This window comes from Osmerus mordax, chromosome 5, assembly GCF_038355195.1.
Source record: "Osmerus mordax isolate fOsmMor3 chromosome 5, fOsmMor3.pri, whole genome shotgun sequence".
NCBI lineage: Eukaryota > Metazoa > Chordata > Actinopteri > Osmeriformes > Osmeridae > Osmerus > Osmerus mordax.
In genome coordinates, this window is record NC_090054.1 from 9,989,997 (window position 1) to 10,012,242 (window position 22,246).

Consider the following 22,246-nt stretch of genomic DNA (forward strand, 5'->3'; position numbering starts at 1 on the left):
CAAGGAAGAGGACAAGGAAGACGACAAGGAAGAGGACAAGGAAGAGGACAAGGAGGAGGAGGGAGAGGATGACAAGGAGGAGGATAAGGAGGAGGACGACAAGAAGGAGGATGAGGAGGAGGAGGAAGAGGATAAGAAGAAAGAGGAGGAGGAGAAAGAAGAAAGAGATCTTTAATGAAATTCGGGCCACCATGGTTGACCATGTGCTCAACCATGGTTTGAGCATGAGGGAGGCTGGCCAGAGGGTCCAACAAAATCTCAGCCGCTTCACAGTTGCTGCCATCATTAGAACCTTTAGAATGGAGAACAGGTATGAATTATATTTGCCTTGTGTACTGAAATACTGCATATCAATAGAATACAGTGTGCTCACTGTATTTGTATTTTGCAGGACTGAAAGAGAACCACACCGTGGAGGAAGAACATGCACTTTCACAGCCGAACAGGAGACTGACATTGTGAAAATGGTTCGTGAAAACAACACTCCGACAGATACAAACCAGGATCCTGGCTGACCATGCCACATTCAGAAACATGGGGAATGGAATGCCCCAGGAATGCCATGCGGATGAAACAAGTGTACAGGATCCTATTCGACTGAAACACAGACCACATTAAGGAGTTACGGCAAGAGTTTGTGCTTGTAAGTCCCATACATTCAGCACTGACACATGCATGTATTGTACCTGTAATCCATTAGTTCCTTTTCTACAGTGTCTCACTGTAGCCCACTGTGTTGACCCATCTGTGTCCATACTATAACTTGCATTACCATGCTGTCTGTTCCAGCGGATCCAGGAGCATGACACAGCTAATGAGCTATCTGAATACATATTCATTGATGAGGTTACGATTGGTTACACACATTTTCTGAATGCATACCTCATACTCTCAGAACTCTACACACAAATCAAAAAAACACACACACAATGGGCAAATCCCTCACTTCTCCTGCAAAATTAAACTTAACATTCAAAACAATGTTATTTAATCTCAAAATTGTATTTTGTTTTCAAATGACAAACACAAACCATCATATGAATAGACATTTATAAGAACCATTTGAACACTGATGTGCTCAATGTAAAACACTATGATGAATTGAAAACACTTCTTCTTCATTCATCATAGTGAGTTAGGCCTTTTTTTGTTCAGTGTTACATTTACTACAGACAGTACATATATAAGTGTGTTGTAAAATATTTGAGAATATTGTTTTTATACTCAGAACACAGAAATACACGGTAACAAATATATTTTACATATTTGTACACAGTGTACATCCCAACCAACACAAAGTTGCACATACAGCGGTTTACATACAAAACAACAGAATAATTTACTGTATAGTGTATACAGTTACATTATTATTATTTTTCTTTGTATTTGCCGTAATGTTATGGCGTTATTTTCTAGGACCATGTTCATGATTTCAGTTTCCTGTTCAGGAGACAGAAGACGTTCCCGACCACCTTGTGTGGGTAATCTTTCAGTTCTGCCAAACATATAGTAAAATACTGTAAATACTGTGTAGGAATACTGTGTAGGAATACATTTTCCAAATACTTGAAACATACTTAATTTTTACAGTCCTACAGAACAGTCCACAGGCAATACTTTACTACTGTACTCATTGAGTACTGTATTGATATGCAGTAGGCCTACTGCAATTTTGTAGTGAGAGTAGATTTCTTACCTATTCTCATTTCGGAAAGTCCCGATGATGGATGCTACAGTGTACCTGCTCAAATTTGGCTGTACTCTTTGCCCAGCCTCCCTCATTGTTAGACCATGGTTGACTACATGGTCAACCAAAGCGGCTCGGATCTCATCAGAGATTATGGTCCTTGGCCTTCCTCATCCTCGTCCTCCCTGTCCTCCTCCTCTTACTCTCACTCCTCTGCCTCTGTTTCCAATGTTGGCATCCATTGCTCAAAAACAGAAAAGGTCACCTGTTGCCCTTTTATTCTAAAGCTCTGATTGCTAATTGTAAAACTGTGTGACAGGTGTTTGTCCATGCGATGAGTCAGTGTGCGTATTTGAATGGCAGTGTGTTCTTTGTGAAAACAAAAGATTTTCTTCATGAAAATTGTGCCAAATCCAGAGAATTGTGTGTAGTGTTTTGAAAAAAGTGTGTGTTAGAACTGCAATTTGAGTGTAAAGCAGGAATTGTGCTTGTAGTTTAGCACAATTGGTTCATGGGGTTGGTGCATGAGTTACATGTTGTGGTCATTGTGTCTCAAGTACCAGTATTTGTGTGTAAACAATTGAGAAAAACTGTAAGTATAAACTTTGGTATAAAATCAGTATGTACAACAAAGAATAGCATTCAAGCCCATCCGACTTTGATGTTCTATCTGGTTGTGTGGGAATTCCATCTTCTCCTGTCCAGCAGGGGGAAGAGGAGGACGCAGAAAATGATCTGCAAGGTGTCCATCTTGACTAAGCCTTGGGCCACAAGATAGTAAACAGCTTCCCTCGTCCCTTAACAGGTTTTAGTCACATTTTGCTTAATCGAAAACAACTTAATATCAGTGCATTCAAGTTCAATGAACGACAATGGCCATTATTATCTAGTGTGAACACTCTGTGTTATTTATAAATAGAACAGAGATAATAAGTTAATAAACACGTTTGGAAAAAAATGCCCAAAGACAACTGAAGTGAGTTTTTTTATTTACTTTGTTAGGTATTTGTTTGTGGTAAAACATAAGAGTTTGGAAACATTGACATCTGTCTGTCTATATTTCCAGTCTGTAACAGAAACACATGAACACATGAAATACAATGAGACACGTTGTGGCCAATGGCAGTTACATTACAGACATCAAGTGACCTCAAGCATGATTCATTTGGAATGGTTTCCAATGTGTCAAGTGTTTGGGATGAATGCATGTTGCTTTACACCAAAGTAGTTGGATTAGATGTCTTCATCAGGTGATCAGTTGAGTCCACCTCCCCTGGTTGATCTCTTTAGAAATTAAATCCCCTGTAAGGAGCTTGGATCAAGACCAAATAGCAACCTGGCACTGTAAGATCTTGTCCATTGCCTCATCCCCATGACCTACAAAGGACCTGAGGTCCAGGGAGGACTGTAAACAACTATCAACAAATCGATGTAGGCTTCATCAGTCCAGAATTTTACATCAGCATATACTGAAACAAATACAAAATATATCGAACAATATAAACATGTATGCATTGAACATCACACAAATAGCTTAGAAAGAAAGGAGACATGAGGTGAGTTCGCCCTTATACAATTATACATTGTAAAGCCTCTATAAAATAATCATGATGAGTTTAAGCTATCTTTAATGGATACACACATTCCCATACACACATAAACCTCCACTAACACATGCAAACACACACACACTCCTAGTAGCGGTTTTGCATCCTCTTCTGTTCCAGTCTCATTTTGAGCTCCGACACCAGCGCAACGTTCACACAGTTTTCTCTGTCCCTGAAGGATTTACTCTTAGGCTTGGCAGTCACTGTGCCAGACACAGTGGGAACCACCCATTGCCTGTCCCCTGGCCTGGAGTAGCCGTAGCCGGGAGGGGGCAGTGCGGGGGCAGACGGGACAGGAGCTGGTGGGCGGTAGTGGTAGTCCACCAAGTTGTTGTTACAGTTAATGTTATCCACCTCTTCAAGCTCTGGCTCTTCCACAACAAACTTCTCTCCGGGGTTATCCGGTTTCTTAAAGGGGTTCTTGAAAGTCCAGGGCTGCCGGTGTCGAGGTCGCCTCCGAATGCGCCGGTTGGGCAGGATCCTGTTTGACTTTTTGTTGCGCAAGAACATTGCGGTGGAGATGAAGACTGTGACAATTACCATGATACTAATAAAACCAGCGATTACGCCTAGGATTTGCAATGGCTTGTCTCTACTACGCATTAAAAAGGACGCCAAAGGCCCCCCCCTGAGTTGAGTCTGTAAAAGAGCACAGAAAGAAGTCACGTCCATGGGACTGAAATCACGAGACTGCTGTAAACAGTTACTAACCCCTATTTATTGTCATTTGTGAAGTACTGCATGTGTTATCATTTGGCCATTGACACCCGAGCAAATGGCAGGACGGTTGCATTACTAGGGAACCCCAGATAAGTCCGCAGCTATGCTTCAACTACTACAGTGTGCAGTGAGCAATCACTGTATGCATATGTACAATACCACTAAATCCTGCTTATGATGTTATGGGACAAAATCTGTCAGCCTAACACCATAGTTTGTTTTTGTCTGTTAATAGAAAGGTCAATCAAGACAAGATCAGAAGGGTTGAAGGGGCACGAAACCATGCAGTGTTGCATTTGCATATGAAATGCCATGAAATGCCATTTCCTGTCCATGCGTTTTCCATGGATATTTTATTGGTTTGATTTGAACATCATATTGTGGGTACAGAAAACAGATTGTTGTGCGCCTAGGTAAGAAAATAATCCTAAAAAGATGCAAACACAAGTTTCTTTTGTGCTCCTGTACTCTTTTACAGACACATATCCGATCCTAGTACAACCACATGGAGTTAGGTGTCTTTACAAAAAAAAAAACAATACAGTCAGTGTCTTAGTCATATCCCAAAGTGAAGAAAACAGGAGTTCTGGATGATCTCAAGGCAAACTTCATCTATGGCATGGGCCTCCGTATAATCTTTCTGATCTTGCCCTGAGGCTGGATACGAGACTTTTTCACAGAGCTCCAGTAAATAAGTGTTGAAATGAAGACTGTCACTGAAATGGCGAGGCTGACAAAGCTCAAACAAATCCCAAACACAGCCCCGGGACGCTTCTTTAGGCTCATGAAGTACGTGATAAATCTGGATCTGATCTGCAAACACAATATGGGCATTTAGATGAGATTTGATCATTTAGGGATGTGATGTCTGCTACTCTATGTTAAAGACAGTCAGTGAAATCTAGGGTTCAGTACTGTGTGGAACTTCTTTAGTGAGAGATTCTGACCCATAATGATCACACATGACTGCAGCCAAAATCAGCATACCAAAGCCATGACCTACAAACCATAAGGACTGAAGGGTAAAAACTAGCAAGGGACACCATTACAGGGAATCTGATCTAACATGTTTCTAATGCTCAAAGCTTCAGGCATAAATGTATCTGTTTTGGTGGATTTTATTGAAATGGAGTTGATTTTAAATGTTAGCCTGCGTCATTAAAAGGGTTACATTACAGAACATATATTTATAATTAGACAATTATTATAATCATAATTTGGATAATTAATTTCATCCTCAGTTTTATCCAATCAAAATTCAGAAGACAGCTCCTTTCATTGAAAATATTCTACTAGTAAATATCTGATATTAGATTTGTCTATTTTAAATGGTGGGTATTGCATTTTGGAAGGGTTTTGAACATTCTGTGCAATGCAATTACTACACACTTACCGCCTCTGTGATGTCTATCTTGACCACGGTGGTGGTGCTAAAGGATGGTGAACCCCGGTCGCGTGCCTGGACCACTACAGACCAGGTGCAGTCCTTCTGCTTGGTGATGTTCTGGACAATATCCATGGACTTGATGTAGGACTTGAGCTTGATCTCACCCGTGTCGGCATTGATGTCAAAGATGTTATCTGGGTCAGCCTTCATTATGGAGTATTCAATGACATTGTTGGGTTCCTCTGCATCGTCATCCACAGCCTGCAATGGTCATTCAAGAATACAGTAGTACACACATATTATTTGGGGTAGCATTTAAGATATAGCCAAAGTAAATTCATTAAATCAAAGTTTGGCTCATGACTCATGACCCAGATGGAAAAACAAACCTCTATTTTCACTGGTGCTCCAATGACCATGGTCTTCTCCAGAAATTTATAATTGAACTCTGGCGAGTGGTCGTTTAGGTCCAGCACGGTGACAAACACCTCAGCAAGGCTGTATTTCCCCTCTGTGTCTTCGGCCTTGACGTAGAAGTTGTACTTGGACTTGACCTCAGCATCCAGATTGGCCCATGGCTGAGTGTAGATGATACCAGATGCAGGCTGGATCAGGAACCTATAAAACACATTTCTCTTTTGTTTTTTCTTTCGTCTATGTAGTACTGTAATGTGTATCTGCCTATTATTTATTACACTACTGAATTTTTATTTGTCAATGCATTATAGTCCTGTGATATCATGAGGTTAAAGCCAAAGGAAATGGAGAACGTTATGTTGAAGAACTGGGGTTCATATAGAGCATAGATATTTAAAGAAGCAAATATGTGGAGGTACAAGTCTTCTCAAACTAGCTTAGGGTATGGGGAAAATAATTATAGATGAAACCATAATTATCTCTGATGTCTTTAAGTGGAAGCACAGATTCTTTATGTATTTGCACAGCATGGTCAAATCCAACTCTGTGAACTCTCTCTAAACGTTTCACTCTCTGAACTCTCACTCTCTCCTTTATCCTCAGCTTGAACGTTAAGGATAGTAGCAAAAGGTAGCCCTATCCGTCCTTTACCACTTTCAACAAAATGAAGGAATATTACACAATACATATTACAGCTTCCAAAGTAATTGTAAACAGTTGAAACATAACATGTTTTTCACTTGATGTTAGTAACTGGGCCTACTGGTAAGTCAACAGTTCTGTCACTTTGTCCCATTAAGAGGTAATTAGTTGCACATCAATGGAGAACAGTCTATTTCTTCCTCCAATCCCATTAGAGGATTACAGCCATAGATGTACAGCAGGGGACAATACGATACAGTAGTGAACGGTGAATGCTGAAAAAGTGTCTGAGATTAGATCATAGTATTGGTCTGATGACAACCACTTATTAACCGTTTTTGCAGACCAGTGTAACTTGTGGGTTCGGTATATGGTGGTTGGAACACTCTGAATAAGAAGAGACAGCCAGATGGAGACAGATAACTTTCTTATAACGGCACTTTACTTTACTCAACACTTCATCAGTCCCACCACAACAACACTTCCTCCTCTCTTGCTCATATGCTGCTAATCAACCAATCAAACGTTAGCAGGACTTAAACTAAGGTGAATGTAAGGAAACCACAGAGGTAGATTATCGTAACCATATAATAAGTGTGTAACACAAATATGTAAGTAGTTAACTGTGTAAACATTGTAAATATATATGTAGTAGATTGACCCTAAATATATGAATGACTTGTAAACCTTGCACTAGCATTATTTTAGACATTTAAATGCCATGCATTATTTTTTCATTTCAAATGCCATGCTCTAGATAAGCAAACAGGATCCCCAAATTCTCTAAATCCCCACCAAACCCTCTAAGAGGTACTACATGGGTCAAAAATTCCGTTATAATAGGCTATAAGAAACTGACATTTCTAAACCTGTTCTGTCTAATCTAGTTACACAGCACCACTCTCACTAACATAGTGACAGGGTTCACCTTTAGCACAATGGGATGGATTTCACCGCTGTATGACTGAATAAAGTGAATATTTTTTCATACTTGGTCATGGTTGGACCTATTTACTCGGACTTGGTTGTGAGTTGCTAAACTGTGTTATTGCTGGGCTGAAGCATAAAACAAGCACAGCCATGTGTACATATACTGTCTTTTCAGAGCGCTTACTGTATATTTGGAATGTTAAACACAAAGAGTTACTGACTAAAAGAAGAGGAATGACAAATATGTGAACCCATTTTCCCCGAAGTTGCATGACTCAGTCTGAGGATTTTTTAGACATTACTGGGATCAATCCATTTGAAATCTTAATAAAAAAGAATTGAAAGAAAATACCAGGAAATCCTCCAAAGGACTACAATGCTTAAGCAAGTTTATGAGAGCCAGAATTTAAGTTCAACTTGGAAAAGGGAGTTTTCCCTTGGCTGTCTAATGCTGCCATATTTATTTGCAGCTTACAGGGAGGTAGTGTGCTTTGGTGCTTATCCCCAGATAGCATATCTGCCAGACCTCACTCTGAATGAATTTGGATTGGCCACAAAGTGAACCCAAAGTATGCTTGTTTTATTTTGACTAAGCAGTTACAGGTGTGTCTTGTGACTTTTATGGTGGGTGTTAGTAAAACATTATCAATATTAGGGGCATTTATGAGTTAAAAATTCATAAAATAAGAATTGTATCAACAAAAAGAATCAAGTAACAATTTCTTAAGGTGGGAAGTTGTTTACTCCCACCCTATTGTGCACCTGATTCTAATAATTCCTTTATTAATAAGATGAATCAGGTTAGTTACAACTGGGGTCAGAGGAAAAACAAAGTACAGTAGCTCTCCAGGACCAGACAGCTCTGCACTAAGGTGAACTCTATTACGGCATAAAATAGATCTGATGCCTGGTTAATGTTCATTCTCCAAAACACTGTGGTGCCATTTTCGGCCCTGCTTTTTTTTCCCGATAAACAGTATGTGCATGAGGGCACAAATAATGTTGCATAAGTGATTGTGGTTTTTAGTAGGGGTTTATTCTGGTCTACTGGACGCCAACCAGCTGGTATTCTCTGCTGACTCCCTAGCTCCTCTATCACATAATCACTTCCCGTGGCCAACTGACTGGACAAAGCAAGAGAAGGAGGGGGAGAGAGAGTGAAAGAGGTACAGACAGAAATAGTAGCGCTGAGCAGGCAGACTGAAGGAAGAGAAGGGTAGGTAGGAGCAGGGGATTGAAGAATAAATCAGTACTAGCAGTTACTTACAGGTCTGCCCCTGAACCGTAGATGGAGTATTTGACCTCTCCCCAGAGCCCAGAGTCGGGATCTGTCGCCTAAGAAGAAGATGAGAGAAGTATGAAGAATAATTAAAACTGTAAGAATGAATGAATGATTCATTTGATTATTGAAATTAACATGCAGCATCGGCTCATCTGTCTGTCCTATGTTTGTCTATACAGTGTGTCTTTCTGAGTCCAAGGTCACCGGCTGCCTGTCTCCCAGTCTGCTCTTTCATTTGATTGAAACTGCCTGGGATCACGGTGGTGAACCTGTGAGGCATCCCTGTATTGGCCGGATTTAACATCTGGGCAAAATATTGCTCCCACTTGTCTGGCGCAGCTGTCATATGAGTCAGGCTTTGAGCATTTTATGTTTTGCATGCCACCTAAGGTGCGTTTGTCCCCAAAATATGCCAAGGGGTGGAAGTCGAAAGTTAAGGGTGTATTGGGGGGAGGTGTTGGGAGGAAGAGCGGTGCATTACAACACTCAACCAAGCACATTTATTTATAGAGCAATATGGCTTTCAAATACATAGGGTTTCCATTGCATGAAGGTGTTGCATACTGGCTCAGCACCGGATTATTTTATATTACAAAGTTATAAACAGAAAAGCACATAGTAAGCAAGCTTTGCTCAAAACATGTATTCAACTAAAACAATAATAAGGCAATAACAAGAGGCTTTCTGACTCAACCCTGCCCATTCTGGCTCAACTCAGAGGCCAAGCCTATAGCGCCTATGGGATTCAACTATAATTTTTCATTATTCAGGCACATATATTACATAAATCGAATCAGTTCAAGACTAATAACATAACATTTAGTGGTGGTTTTGTACATGATCAACTATAAGTTTCACATCGACAGAAGTTTTAGAGTATGCTTGAAATATATTATGCATACAGTAGCCTACATTCGGTTCTAGATTTAGCAATATGTTGGGGTTGTTGAGCGTCTCCATATATCCTATATTTTTTACATCTGCTAACTTCCATCTTAGCCTTGTGAATTTAGGTTATCTTAATCTGTACATAATTACCCATCTTTTGATTACACTATAGGATTACACAATACACCAGCAGTACCTTTCCTCTTAGTCTAACAACGGACCTGCCGAAACGTGAAAGAACAGCCCCAAAGAATGCCCATGTCCACCCCCCAGTATCCTGGCATAATCTGCCTTAACCCTCTTGCGCTAAGCACTCTGTGCTGATTTTAAAGATGAACACCGTATTCTCCATTCATGGGTCTGTGGTGCAACAGAACATACAAGATTTCTTGTGATAACTTATAATAACAAATTTATTTTAAAAAATTGAATTTTATTTGTAATTGCAATCCATGCATGAAATTGAATGCATGGAGGGGGAATGTATACTTTTACGAATATAATTGGTAACACTTTATAATAAGTCAGCGCTTTTTGGCATTTACAAAGTGTTAACTAATAGTTAGTTAATCCTTTATAAAACATTTTGAAACATTAACAATACATTATTAAATAGTTGATATGCTTATTATTAAACACTATGTTGAACATTAATAAACACTGTTAAAAAATATGGATTTTATTCATAATGCAATTCATAAGGTGTCTGATAACTGCATTATCATACTTTATAGACAGCTTGTTAATATAGTTGCAAACCAGTAGTTTAAAGGTGACATGACATGAAAACTTCCCTTTAGGAGGTTATTTAACATTAATAGGAGTTTCCCTAGCCTGCCTTTGGTCCTCCAATGGCTAGAATTTTCGATCGGTGTAAACCAAGCCCTGGGTGGTGTTCTCCGCCTTTCAGAAAATGAAAGCTCAATTGCTCTGTTTGAAAATCTCCTCTTTGTTACGTCACAAGGAGGAAGGTTACCTCCCCTCTCTCTGCTTTGCCCGCCCAGAGAATCTGGCCCGCCCATAAGAAACTGAGCTAAGACAGTGCAAGTGTTTTTATCCTTGAGAGACATCATGGCTTGCAAACGAACGAATCATTACATTTGCTCAGTTTGGATGTACAAAGGAAAACAGAAATCTTTTTACAGTTCCTTCATCTGAGCCTCTGAAGACCCAGTATCTTAATTTTATTTTCTCTGGAAATGCGCCTACACAACTTCTGTTGTGTTTTGTATGTCTGCGCCAAACACTTCAGCCACGACTGTTTCCTCAACTTGAGCTAATACAAAACTGGCCTTGCTGAAATTAAATTCTGGATCAGTACTAACTCTCCTTCGTCCAGCTACTAACCTCGGACAAGTAAGTTAACTAGTTAACGCTATATCATTTTGTAGCTTTACTGTATATGGTTACCTAGCTTGCTACCCTTAGAATGTGGCTGTAACATTAGCTCTGCAGCTAACAGCTGAGTTACTGTCGCTAATGGAAAGGTAAATAGCATCAAGTATGTGTGTGAATACCAATGCTGTAAAGTGAGTGTTCTCTTTGTCAACTTCTTTGTTATTTGGATAACCGTTCTGCTGGTGGTGGTATGGCGCGCGCGATATCCGCCTTTTCCCTCATTGAAATGACTGAGTGTGTACCTCTGCAAACCAGGGTTATCAGATGAGAATGGGCAAATTCGAGGCATCTTACAGCAACGGGGCTACAGCCATTGCGATACAACCATTGTAAACATTAGCGCATGGTGCCGCCCCTCCGCCATTAGCATTTAAAGCCACAGACACCAAAACAGCGCATTCTGAGGAAAGCTCCTTGTGGGACTGCTACTAGTGTCTGTAATTCTGCACCAAGGCTGAATTTCGGGAAAGAGACTTCTGATACAGTATTAGGGGACCACTAAGGCCTATATAAAAGCATCCAAAAACAGCATGTCATGTCTCCTTTAAAAGATGTTAATGGTACATGAGCTGGTATAGAAAGCATTAGCAAATGGTGAACAAACCATTTACATTACCTTTATAAAGCATGAGTAAATAACTAACAACATATTTACTTATGTCTTCAGAGACTTACTAATGATGCAACTTCTGATTAGTAATGCAAGTTATAACGCATTTACTAACTGTTAGTTAAGGCTTTCGCGTGACCTAATCTAAAGTGTGAACTATCTATGCCTTATTAAACATTTATAAGTTATTTATTAAGGTATTCTTGTCCATTCTCGAACCTCACATTCACAAAGGCTGAACATACGTTTCTCAAAAGGAAACAGACACAACACAATGTGATACACAAAATTACTATTTTATTGAAGTAACGACAGGCATGTATTAATGTGTCTTACTAACTATTAGCTCTACTAACCGAGAGTGACAGCGAGGTCATGCCGGGAAATATCAAACTGAGGTTTTAACGTATCGACCGAGCGATAGCGAGATTGATACGGCAAAGCCGAAGTTTGATATTTCCCGGCATGACCGAACGGTCGAGGTTAGTACGTTGTTTATTATATGGCATTTTTAGCTCTTTTCATTTAAAACATGTCGTTTTGTTCAGCTCTACTCAAGTCTTCTCACGGTGTGTTGCAGGTGTTAGCAATCTAGGCAGATTGCTAGGTTTGGTTGCGCTTGTCGTTTATCTATCTGTGTTCACACTTTTCTGCTCTTTTAGAAAGTTAAGGATTTCCTCGTCGCTGTAAAACTCCTCGACCTCGCTCATTTTGAAGATGACATCAGCGAAGGGCAATAAGAATACGTATCAGACCGCAGACCGACGATGAGGTCAGTACGCGGCTGGCATGACTACCCATTAGCCAATCAGAACGCTCGTACTGTCGTTGCCATAGATATATATAAGTCGTTTCCATATAATAAATAATTGAACCAACATGCTGTTCTTATTGGTCCAGAAGACGTTCTCAAAAGAGTTGTTGATATGTTGCCTTGGAGATGTAGTGACGTCACCAGTACAAGAGCATCTGATTGCTCTGACAAGATGGCATCTGCTCCAGATTCGCCGTGTTTGATTTGGGATGTTCCCACGTATTGTTGTAGTATATAAGAAACCTAATGTTTACTCTTCGACAGGTCAGCAAACGTTTTGTCGCCTCGATTTGTTAAAACGATTTGTTTGTAAACCTCGACCTATGGTCTCGAAACGTTTTAACAAATCTCTGCTTTCAAAGGCGTTTGCAGACCTGTCGAGGAGTAAACATTTGCAGTATTACAGCAATTTTTTGAAAATAAAATACAGCTTTGGGTAACCAACCTTTATACCAATTCTACTGTATTGCTTCTTAATGGAAATAAAATACTATTTTATTACCCAGGTAAATAAATTAACAGCTATTTCTTCTAAAAAACAAAAACAACATCTATAGTCTTTCTATAAATGTTTAATAAGGCATAGATAGTTCACACTTTAGATTAGGTAACGCAAAAGCCTTAACTAACAGTTAGTAAATGCTTTATAACTTGCATTACTAATCAGAAGTTGCATCATTAGTAAGTCTTTATAAAATAGTTGTTAAGATATCTGCAAAGCATTAGTGTACATCATGTGGGCCTATTTGACTTGGCATACATTAATTAAAGACATAAGTAAATATGTTGTTAGTTATTTACTCATGCTTTATAAAGGTAATGTAATGGTTTGTTCACCATTTGCTCATGCTTTCTATACCAGCTCATGTACCATTAACACCTTTGAAACGACTGGTTTGCAACTATATTAACAAGCTGTCTATAGAGTATGATAATGCTGTTAGCAAACACCTTATGAATTGTATTATGAATAAAATCCATAATTTTTAACAGTGTTTATTAATGATCAACATAGTGTTTAATAATAAGCTTATTAACTATTTAATAATGTATTGTTAATGTTTCAAAATGTTTTATAAAGGATTAACTAACTAGTAGTTAACACTTTGTAAATGCCAAAAAGCGTTGACTTATTATAAAGTGTTTGTATTTCTTACATCCTATAGTTTTTCCACCACTGTTAACAGTGCCAATATTATACATATTGGCACTGGATTGGATGTAACATTGTGCCCCACAGGGGCAAACATTTCTGTATTGCTGCAACATGTGCAACGAAGAAAAAATGGAGGGGGGTGGGGGGGATTTGGAGTTACACAACAAAATGAAAGTGATAGCCATCTGGCAGCTTACTGCCTTTAGCTCTTATCTACATGTTTTTTTTTAACATATTATCCCAACCCCCCAAAAAATCGACATTTAGGGAATTAATGGCTCACATAAGTATTTTGTTAAAATCACCATAACTCTTAGCCTAGAGTGAATGACGTGCTTTGGCTTTGGGATGTATTTTTAGTGGGGATGAATATGCACATGTAAGCTCACCGTCACTGCCACCACATTGGAACCACCTGGGGAGTTTTCGGGAATTCGGGCGATGTAGTAGTCAGAGGAGAACTTTGGAGCATTGTCATTTGAGTCGAGGAGATGAATGACAATGTCTGCAGTGGCACTGAACCTCTCAGGGGTATCAATCTCCACAGCAAGGAGCTATGGGGTAAAGAGATAATGCGAATAAAAAACAAAACTGCTCCTTTACATCTTGGTTTGATTCGTGTATAAAATGTGCCTAACATGAAAGAGGGAGTCAGGTGGCTGAGCGGTGAGGGAATCGGGCTAGTAATCCGAAGGTGGCCAGTTCGATTCCCGGTCATGCCAACTGACGTTGTGTCCTTGGGCAAGGCACTTCACCCTACTTGCCTCGGGGGAATGTCCCTGTACTTACTGTAAGTCGCTCTGGATAAGAGCGTCTGCTAAATGACTAAATGTAAATGTAAGAGACCAGAGAGTCTCACATACTGACCTTGTAGGTCAGGAACTGGTGTTTCTCGTAGTCCATAGCAGCAGAGTCTTCTACCAGGATGGTGACCTGTGCCTCGTTGAGTACTGTCTGAGGAACCACTCGTAGCATTCGCCCCGGGCCAATCAGTCTCAGGTTGAACTTAGCGTTAGCCCCCTGTGGGACACAAAACCCTCTTTTTAAAGTTAACGCTAATAGAAGCTGATGTAGAAGAACAAGAGCTGTTTCGGCCTGCTGAACTGTGCAGAGTAATGAATCTTGTATACCTTGAATTACATGGAATCAGTAAATTCAGTAAATATTACATTGTAGAGGAAACATACATGAATTGACTGTTGGTCAATTCCTTACTGTTGGTCATATGGATTGGAGCCATAATTGGGGTTTACATAATGTGACAAAAGGGCTTGCTAAGACTACCTGTTTGTCTTAGTTGGTTCACAGAGTTGTTGTAGTATCAAAAAGTATTTTAGACAAAAACGTTTTCATATCACCGTGCAGACAGTAGGTCAGGCACTCAGGCAGTGTCTGCTCTTTTGATCCTATTTGATCCAAAAGCTATTTTTGTTGTACAACCATTACATTCAATTGTTCAAATACAATAATAATATTAGAAAGTACTAACAACACTACGATAAGGATATTTAGTAAGCTTCAGCTGTCTGTCCAGTTGCATCTCTTACTGCATTTGAGCACAGATTGGTTAAATGCATCTGTGTATACTTTTTCTTTTAGTATTTTGAAGTTAGAATAGTAGTGTTTGATTTTAGGGGGGAGGGGTCAAATCCCTCATAAGATTTAAGGAACCTCGAGGATTGGGGGGTGAAGTGGGTGGTGGGGGGCCCTTATGTGCTAATCACCTCCCCACCCTCCTCCCCACCCACCATCGACTTTGGGTACCCCATAAGAATTCTGACACCATCCAAACACTGGTAGAAAGTCTATGACACACAGAAATGAAAGCTAGACCCACCTGATCAGAATCATTGACGGTGATCTTCAGACCCCTAAGGATCTCTCCCTCAGGGGGGTGCTCATACATGGTCATCTCAAACATGTTCTGTGGTCCATTTTCACCGAAGAATGTTGGTGGATGGTTGTTGAGGTCAACAACTCGAATCACAACCGTGGTTAAACCAAAGTCCAAAAAGTCCATATCCGGGCTGACCTCTGAGGCCTGGTGAGAAAAAGGGAAATAGAGAGAAACAAAGCAATATGAGCTTTTGTGATATGGGGGTAAAAACATTGAACTTTCAAATCTCCTGTAATAACAAATACATTCAAATTCACATAGCTAAGTCTATCATGTATACAATACATATTTTGGGGATCATTGCAAGGATTGTCTTAAGAGTGATGGAGTATGTGTACTGACTAACAGCAGTGTTGGAGACTCAAATACTAATGTTGGCAAAACTACTCTATTAAACTATTGAACCTTCTAAAAGTTAAAACATAAAGTCCAGCCACATCCAAAGACTAAGCTAAGGCTTAACTGGTCAGAAAGCTTGTTAATTGGCAACTAGGAAAGAATTGGTCCAAAACATCATGGGTACACTAGTCCACACTACTGGTTCTACCGGTCTTCATGGATGTGTGAATGTAATCCCACCTTGACTTTGATGTTGAATATCTCTCTCTTTAGATTGACAGGGTAAATTAGCAAGCGGATACACCCACTGGTTTTGTTGATGCCAAAAACCCCATCTGCACCTGCAAAGCAAACCAGGAAAGGGTCTATAAACACCGATAGGCCAGAAAAGGCCAACTCACAGCAGCCATGTGGATAATGTGACACGCTTACCACTCTCTATGGAGTAATGGATCGGGTTTGGGTTCCCCACGTCTCCATCCTTGGCAAGGACAGTGTATATTTCTGAGCCCTGCGAACAAAATTAAACTTTTATTATGAGAATAAGAGCTATTAAACAAATGAATGTAATTGGTAAAACAGGATTGGTAATCTGCTTTGGGAGCATTAGGGTAGCTAGGGTAAATACAGCTGGCATAAGCAAAAAACAGTTACCTCACCGGATTTAAGGTTTCATGTCAGTTTAATAAAATATCTCACAAGACATAGTAGAGATCTTACTCCTAGCAAATAGCAATGTGTGACACCAACTTCAGTGGATACTTTTCGAGTGTGCTGCAACACTCTGTGCCTCATAATCAGATCTAGTCATTTTGTCGGTTTCATGCTCTGAAGATGCAACATGACATCTGTGCACTGATCTGAGTATCATCGTGGGCTTTTAGCTGGCAGAGAGGACACTCCAGTAAATGAGGATAAGGGATCAAGCAGCACTCCAGCCAATTACATGTCATCTAACTTCAGTACCCAGAAACTTGCATCAGTCTGCAATAAAATACATGCACTTACTGTCGCATATTTTGAAATGAGGAAAGTTTGAAGTCAAATTTGGATCTGGATCTAAACTATAACGTTCCGTTTAAACAAACCAAGGTCAAACTGTATTTTTTGTACAATTATCATCTATGCAAGAGCAACATGAGTGAGGTATCTTAAAGTGACGCTGGCATGCAACATGATAACTTCCTATGTTCCGGGGTCACTGAGTACAACAGATACACTCACCGGTGAAGACACTTCGTAGACATAGCCGAAATATGGAGTCCCCACAAAGGCGGGCGGTGTGTCCTGGATATCGATGACGTTGATGGTCAGGGTGGCAGAGGATGACATCACCTGCTCCTTGCCGTTGAAATCCCCCCCACCATCCTAAGATAGAAAAAAGACAAGTCTAGGCTTCGGATCTGACTCAGTGTTGCAGGGGTTAACTGCAAGGTGTGTTTAATAGTGCTCCTCAAGGTCCTAACGAGCCAGGACACATCCTTCCTGTGTGGGGCTTTAGCTGGGTGCTATCCTTTGGGTTATTTATAGATGATATATACATACATGTTTGGTAAAGTGGACAAAGTGATTAAGATAGTAAAGAAAATCATTGAGAGTACAGTCATTTCCATTTACCTTTGCCACCACTGTGACAAAGTGGGTCCGCGACTGCTCATAGTCCAGGCTCTCCCCAGGCTTGATGCGGAGGACGCCGCTGTGTCTGTCTATGGAGAACTTACTGTCCTGAGTGCTCTGCTAAACAACAAGACAAAGGCATTTGGTTTCAAAAGCTCTTTTGAACGTCATGAAGGACATGAAGAAAAAAAAGCCTTCCTATCACGTAAGCCCCTGCCCCCGGCAATCTCTTGAACACATATGTATACACACCACTCTTCTGATATCTGAACTAGGACACATTTACTTTGCATCTCAATACATGGGGGGGGGGGGGGGGGGGGGGGGGGAGTATAAAGAGCCTGTATGCCTAAAGCATGGTAGGCAGGTAAAATCTTGTGTCCAGATGTTATCAGTGCATCAGTGTCACAGTGGCCCAGCTGTTCACTGTTCCTAATAGCCCAAAGTGCAAACTAACATTCCCCACCACTCCATGCCAAAGCAGCCCTCTAAGCCTCCAGTAGCCTACCTCACACAAATGTAATTGTGAATTAATCCGCCTGCCCCATAACTGCTCTCACACATACACACGCGTACGCATATAGAAACACACGACACACTGACTGATGATGCGAGTCTCATTTCCAGTACTTTCAGTTCTTTTTCCCTCCTAATTTCCAGATTAACTTTGCGCCCGGACAACATTTTGTAAAGGCTTTTCTCAAAAAGGTCTCATGGCCCTGAGCTGGGGTCAGAATGGACGTTTGGCCTGCACCCTGTCTGTTGTTACCTGGAGGTAGTATGTGACAGAGCCTCCTGAGCCAGTGTCCTTGTCCACAGCCTTCACTTTGTAGATGCTGTTACCTGACTCTGTAGTCTAGGGAAAGACACATGATGAATCAACAAGATGGATATCAGGACAGGGTGTAGGGGATGACACATTCTGAAATAACTTTTTTTTTCTTTACATTTCTCATACTCCTACATTTTGGCCTATTTCTTAAGATAAATATTGTCCTATGAGGTAAAAAAAACCTTCATCGTGCTATTTAGGAGTAAAGGTCAGATCAGTAGGTGGCATAGATGGAGCAATAATGGCCTTTCTGCAGGATTGATGGTGTAAAATTTAAAACGTTAAAAGTTGCAATTTATGTGGAAAAAGTTTTCCTGATTGTTGGACGCTTGTACACTTTTTGTGGTCAAAGCAATAAAGCAATGCTATAAACTTTGATTAGCTTCAACAAGAACTATTTAAAAACACTTCTGAATGTACATTTGTCCATAAGCCCATGCAATAAAAATAATTCAACCCTTCCTACGTAGCAACAAACATAACAACTCAGTTGACCACTGTTGGTAAGCCAATTACTGAGTTGTCACAGAGCCTGGAATGGTCATCTCTACTAGTCTTTGTTTACACACCTCTGGGACATCTACAATGGAAGGCATGTTTTCAAACTCTGGTCTCTCATCGTTGGCATCCATTACAAACACTGTGACTTTTTCTGTAACCTACAACAATAGAAAAATAAGCTTATTATCATATTTATTAGGCTACTATTCTTGTTATTGTCTGAATACAGCAGGACTAAATATGATGTTATTTACACCTGTATTTGTATTTGTGTATCCGCACACTACATTGTTATATTTAGTTGATCTCTTATCGCATACACATAACCTACCTTGTTTCGGCCATCTGTGATGCTGACATAAACTTCAATTGAATCTTGTTTCTATGTGACAGACAAAATAAACACTATATTATGTTCATCAGCCCTTTTAACCTACTGTAGGCCATTGCTGAATGATTAAACTGATCACAGTAATGAAGTGGGATTTAAAATTCAAGTAAAAGAATTACACTTTCTGCATTCCATCGTCGGTTACCTCTCTATCCAGTGGTTCCACCAAAGTAATGTTGCCAGACTTGGGGTCTACTCGGAAGAACTCTTTATATCCTGGTTCAAATGCCACACCATACCTCACCTCTTGACCTTCTGGGTCAGTGCCATTGAGAGCATAGATCTGTGTGCCTGAGCAATAACAAATGGATTCAACATCTGGTACTCAACATTTTTCAAGCAAGAGCACTACTACGTATTGTGGAAAAGTCATGGTGAGACAGTTCTTGATGCAAACCTAAATTGACCCAATTTAACTATTTGTTCAACAGGGGAGCCCAGTTACAGCCTAACCTGATCATAACATGACCTACAGGCAGACTCATGGTATGCTGTTGTATGTGGGTGAATGTATCAAAAGCCTTGTGGCACCAACTATGCATCTTGGGTAATAAGATAATACAGTATGGCCTCATCTGATGGAAGGTGTAAAGAGACAGCTGTTGCGAATGTTGTTAAAGCCTGTATGTATGATCACACGTTAACAGGTGACACCTTCACGTTTTAAACTTCCCAATGAGCTGCTAACGTGACTCTGCACCCACAAAGCTACAGTAGGCCAGAAAAGATCAACTCCACCAATCTGAAATGTTATTTATGAACGGTGTACTTGTTGATTCTACTCCTTTTCGTTTCTGAAGTGTTTCTCACCGACTGGTGTGTCTTCTGACAGACTGAAGAGAGCCAGGTTTCCATTGTCACCATATGGTCCATTGTCAAAGAAATGTGGGGCATAGTCTCCTTGTGCTAAAAGAGACAGAACCACAAATGAATATCTCCATTCACTTCAGATTCTCAATTGACATTTTGTGAATATTGCAAAACACAACTTAATATATCAACACTAGCCGAGGCGTGGGTCTTACACTCACAGAACACAAGCTGCCCTTGCTTTCTTTATCCCCTTGTCTAGGATTACAGGTGAGGTTATGTCAACAACACCAAAAATAACCACACTCTTAAAATACATTCTGAATTTAGTGATCTCTAACCTCGGAAATCATATCATGACTGAATTTGTAGTACTATGAAGTCCACTATGAACCCAGTTCACATTCAGGCCTTTGAAGTAAATCATATAATACTTCTTTATAATAAATATAGTACCACCAAGTCTGAACTCACATGCAACTATGTGAGCAGGTAAGCAGGAGAAGCAAAGAAAGACATACATTAAAATCTGAACAGGAGAAGAATGTGAGCACTAAATGTAATATTTGCTGGCAAGCATGATCTCAAACATTTTCTAACGACATGGAGCAGCATTAGTAATTAACAAGAATGTTCAAAAGCTAATTGGACATGTAAAATGAGAAGACACAAAAAAAACAGACTTACCGTAACAGAGATAAGCTAAAACAAGAACCAGTGGAAAATGTAATTTCTTTACATTCTTCATCCTAAAGAGCCAAGCCATGGAAGTGCACCATGAATATGGCCTTTGGAGATCTATAGAGTATGCTAACTCTGTCCTTTTCAAGGTGTTCGTGTCCAACTGCTAGATGACTGAGGCAGATGCTCACAAGCTAATCCAATGACACGATTTAACTCGGGAGAGAGACTGGAGTTTAAGGACCCCTCTTCCTCCAACCAGGCTCCTTACACCAAGGACTCTCCATAGAATGGACGGGTTTGTCCTGACATAATGGAGATACAAAACTCAGATATCCTGTAATGGAGACTGTGGATTAAAGAATGAACATCTTAATAAAATATTGTTATTAAAATGTGAATAATGTATTTTAAATTAAAATACTCCTTCATTATTTTTTTGCCCTTGCAGCCTGATTTCTTTGATGGAGATCAAAGAAACACATCAGCTAGCCATGTAACCTGCTCTGAAGGGTCTGGTCCTAACGACCTCTACTTCATATCAGAGCTTACAGCTCTGTCACAAATCTCTATCCTTACATTTCAGCCTGACTGTGCTGTATGTTCTGTAGCGAATATCACAGCGGTAAGAAATGACCTTCTGTTGCTACAAACAAAAGAAAACAAAGTCTTGACACAGGATTGAAAACAACAGAGGATCATGATGGGAATGATCTGTTTGGGTATAACAGCAAGAGTTAATGTGAAACGTTTCGGTCTCTGAATTCAACATGGAAATCCTCTCATGTGCCATATAAGCACAGAGAGAGAACTGCTGGAAATCCCAAATACAGACATTCACTCAATTTAACTTTCCATCTCTAGAAGCAGTACTGTTTCATGTCAAAAATAATCCAATACACAATGATTTGAAACTATAATTTTCCTTGTAGGGTGTGTTGGTATATGTGCTGCAAGTGACTGGGGTCAGTGTATGACCTCTTCTCACCAACAAGTCAGAATACATTAAGTTAACCCAACATTTTTTTTATTTAATGTAAGTCTTGATGTCATTATTGTATCCATCCCAGTAACATTGTAGTATTTAAATGAAGTGGTTGTTACATTTCGTTCTTCACTTTATTTTTATGATGACCTTTCGTCAAAGTTATTGTCTCCTGGAGATTTTCTCAATGGTATTCTGGGAAGCATAGCATGTTAATCTACTTGTGTGATAATCCTATTTGCCACTCTGAAGTGCTCTTGTAAACACTGGTTGTGTAATATTTCCCTTTTGATCTTGTGGTTGTTGAGGTAAATGTAGCTTGATTCAATGATATAGTCCACCACAAATAAAAACGTTTTTTTCACTAGATAGTGTAATGCTGAACTGTGTGTGGGATTGTAGTGGGATTGTCAGACTAAACATGTCCATGCTGACTTAACTTCAGGCACGATACAATGACAAGATATGTCAACAGTCAGCCCCCCAAACCCTTTCTACCAAACTGCCAATGTGACAACATGTAGCAATTATAATGTAAGTAAAGCGTCTTTGAAAATAATCTGATAAATCTCACACCCTGTACTGTGTAGATTTTATGGCTGAGGACAATTATTCAAGTTTCTAAAATAACTGAAAACCGCTCTGGGCTGCATTA

The 22,246-nt window shown here is 39.9% G+C and overlaps 1 protein-coding gene across 1 annotated transcript; it reads right to left on the reverse strand.

Moving 5' to 3' along the window:
• Nucleotides 1-3,381: 3,381 nt before the first annotated feature.
• cdhr1a (cadherin-related family member 1a) lies at nt 3,382-20,691 on the reverse strand. Its single transcript, XM_067236961.1, has 17 exons — nt 20,613-20,691; nt 19,926-20,021; nt 19,261-19,406; nt 19,056-19,106; nt 18,793-18,882; nt 18,161-18,247; nt 17,392-17,508; nt 16,999-17,142; nt 16,207-16,285; nt 16,015-16,115; nt 15,376-15,579; nt 14,406-14,558; nt 13,928-14,092; nt 8,658-8,725; nt 5,791-6,019; nt 5,408-5,662; nt 3,382-3,933 (listed from the first exon to the last, which is right to left on the reverse strand). The coding sequence occupies exons 1-17, from the start codon at nt 20,689-20,691 to the stop codon at nt 3,382-3,384; spliced, it is 2,616 nt and encodes an 871-aa protein (XP_067093062.1).
• Nucleotides 20,692-22,246: the final 1,555 nt, after the last annotated feature.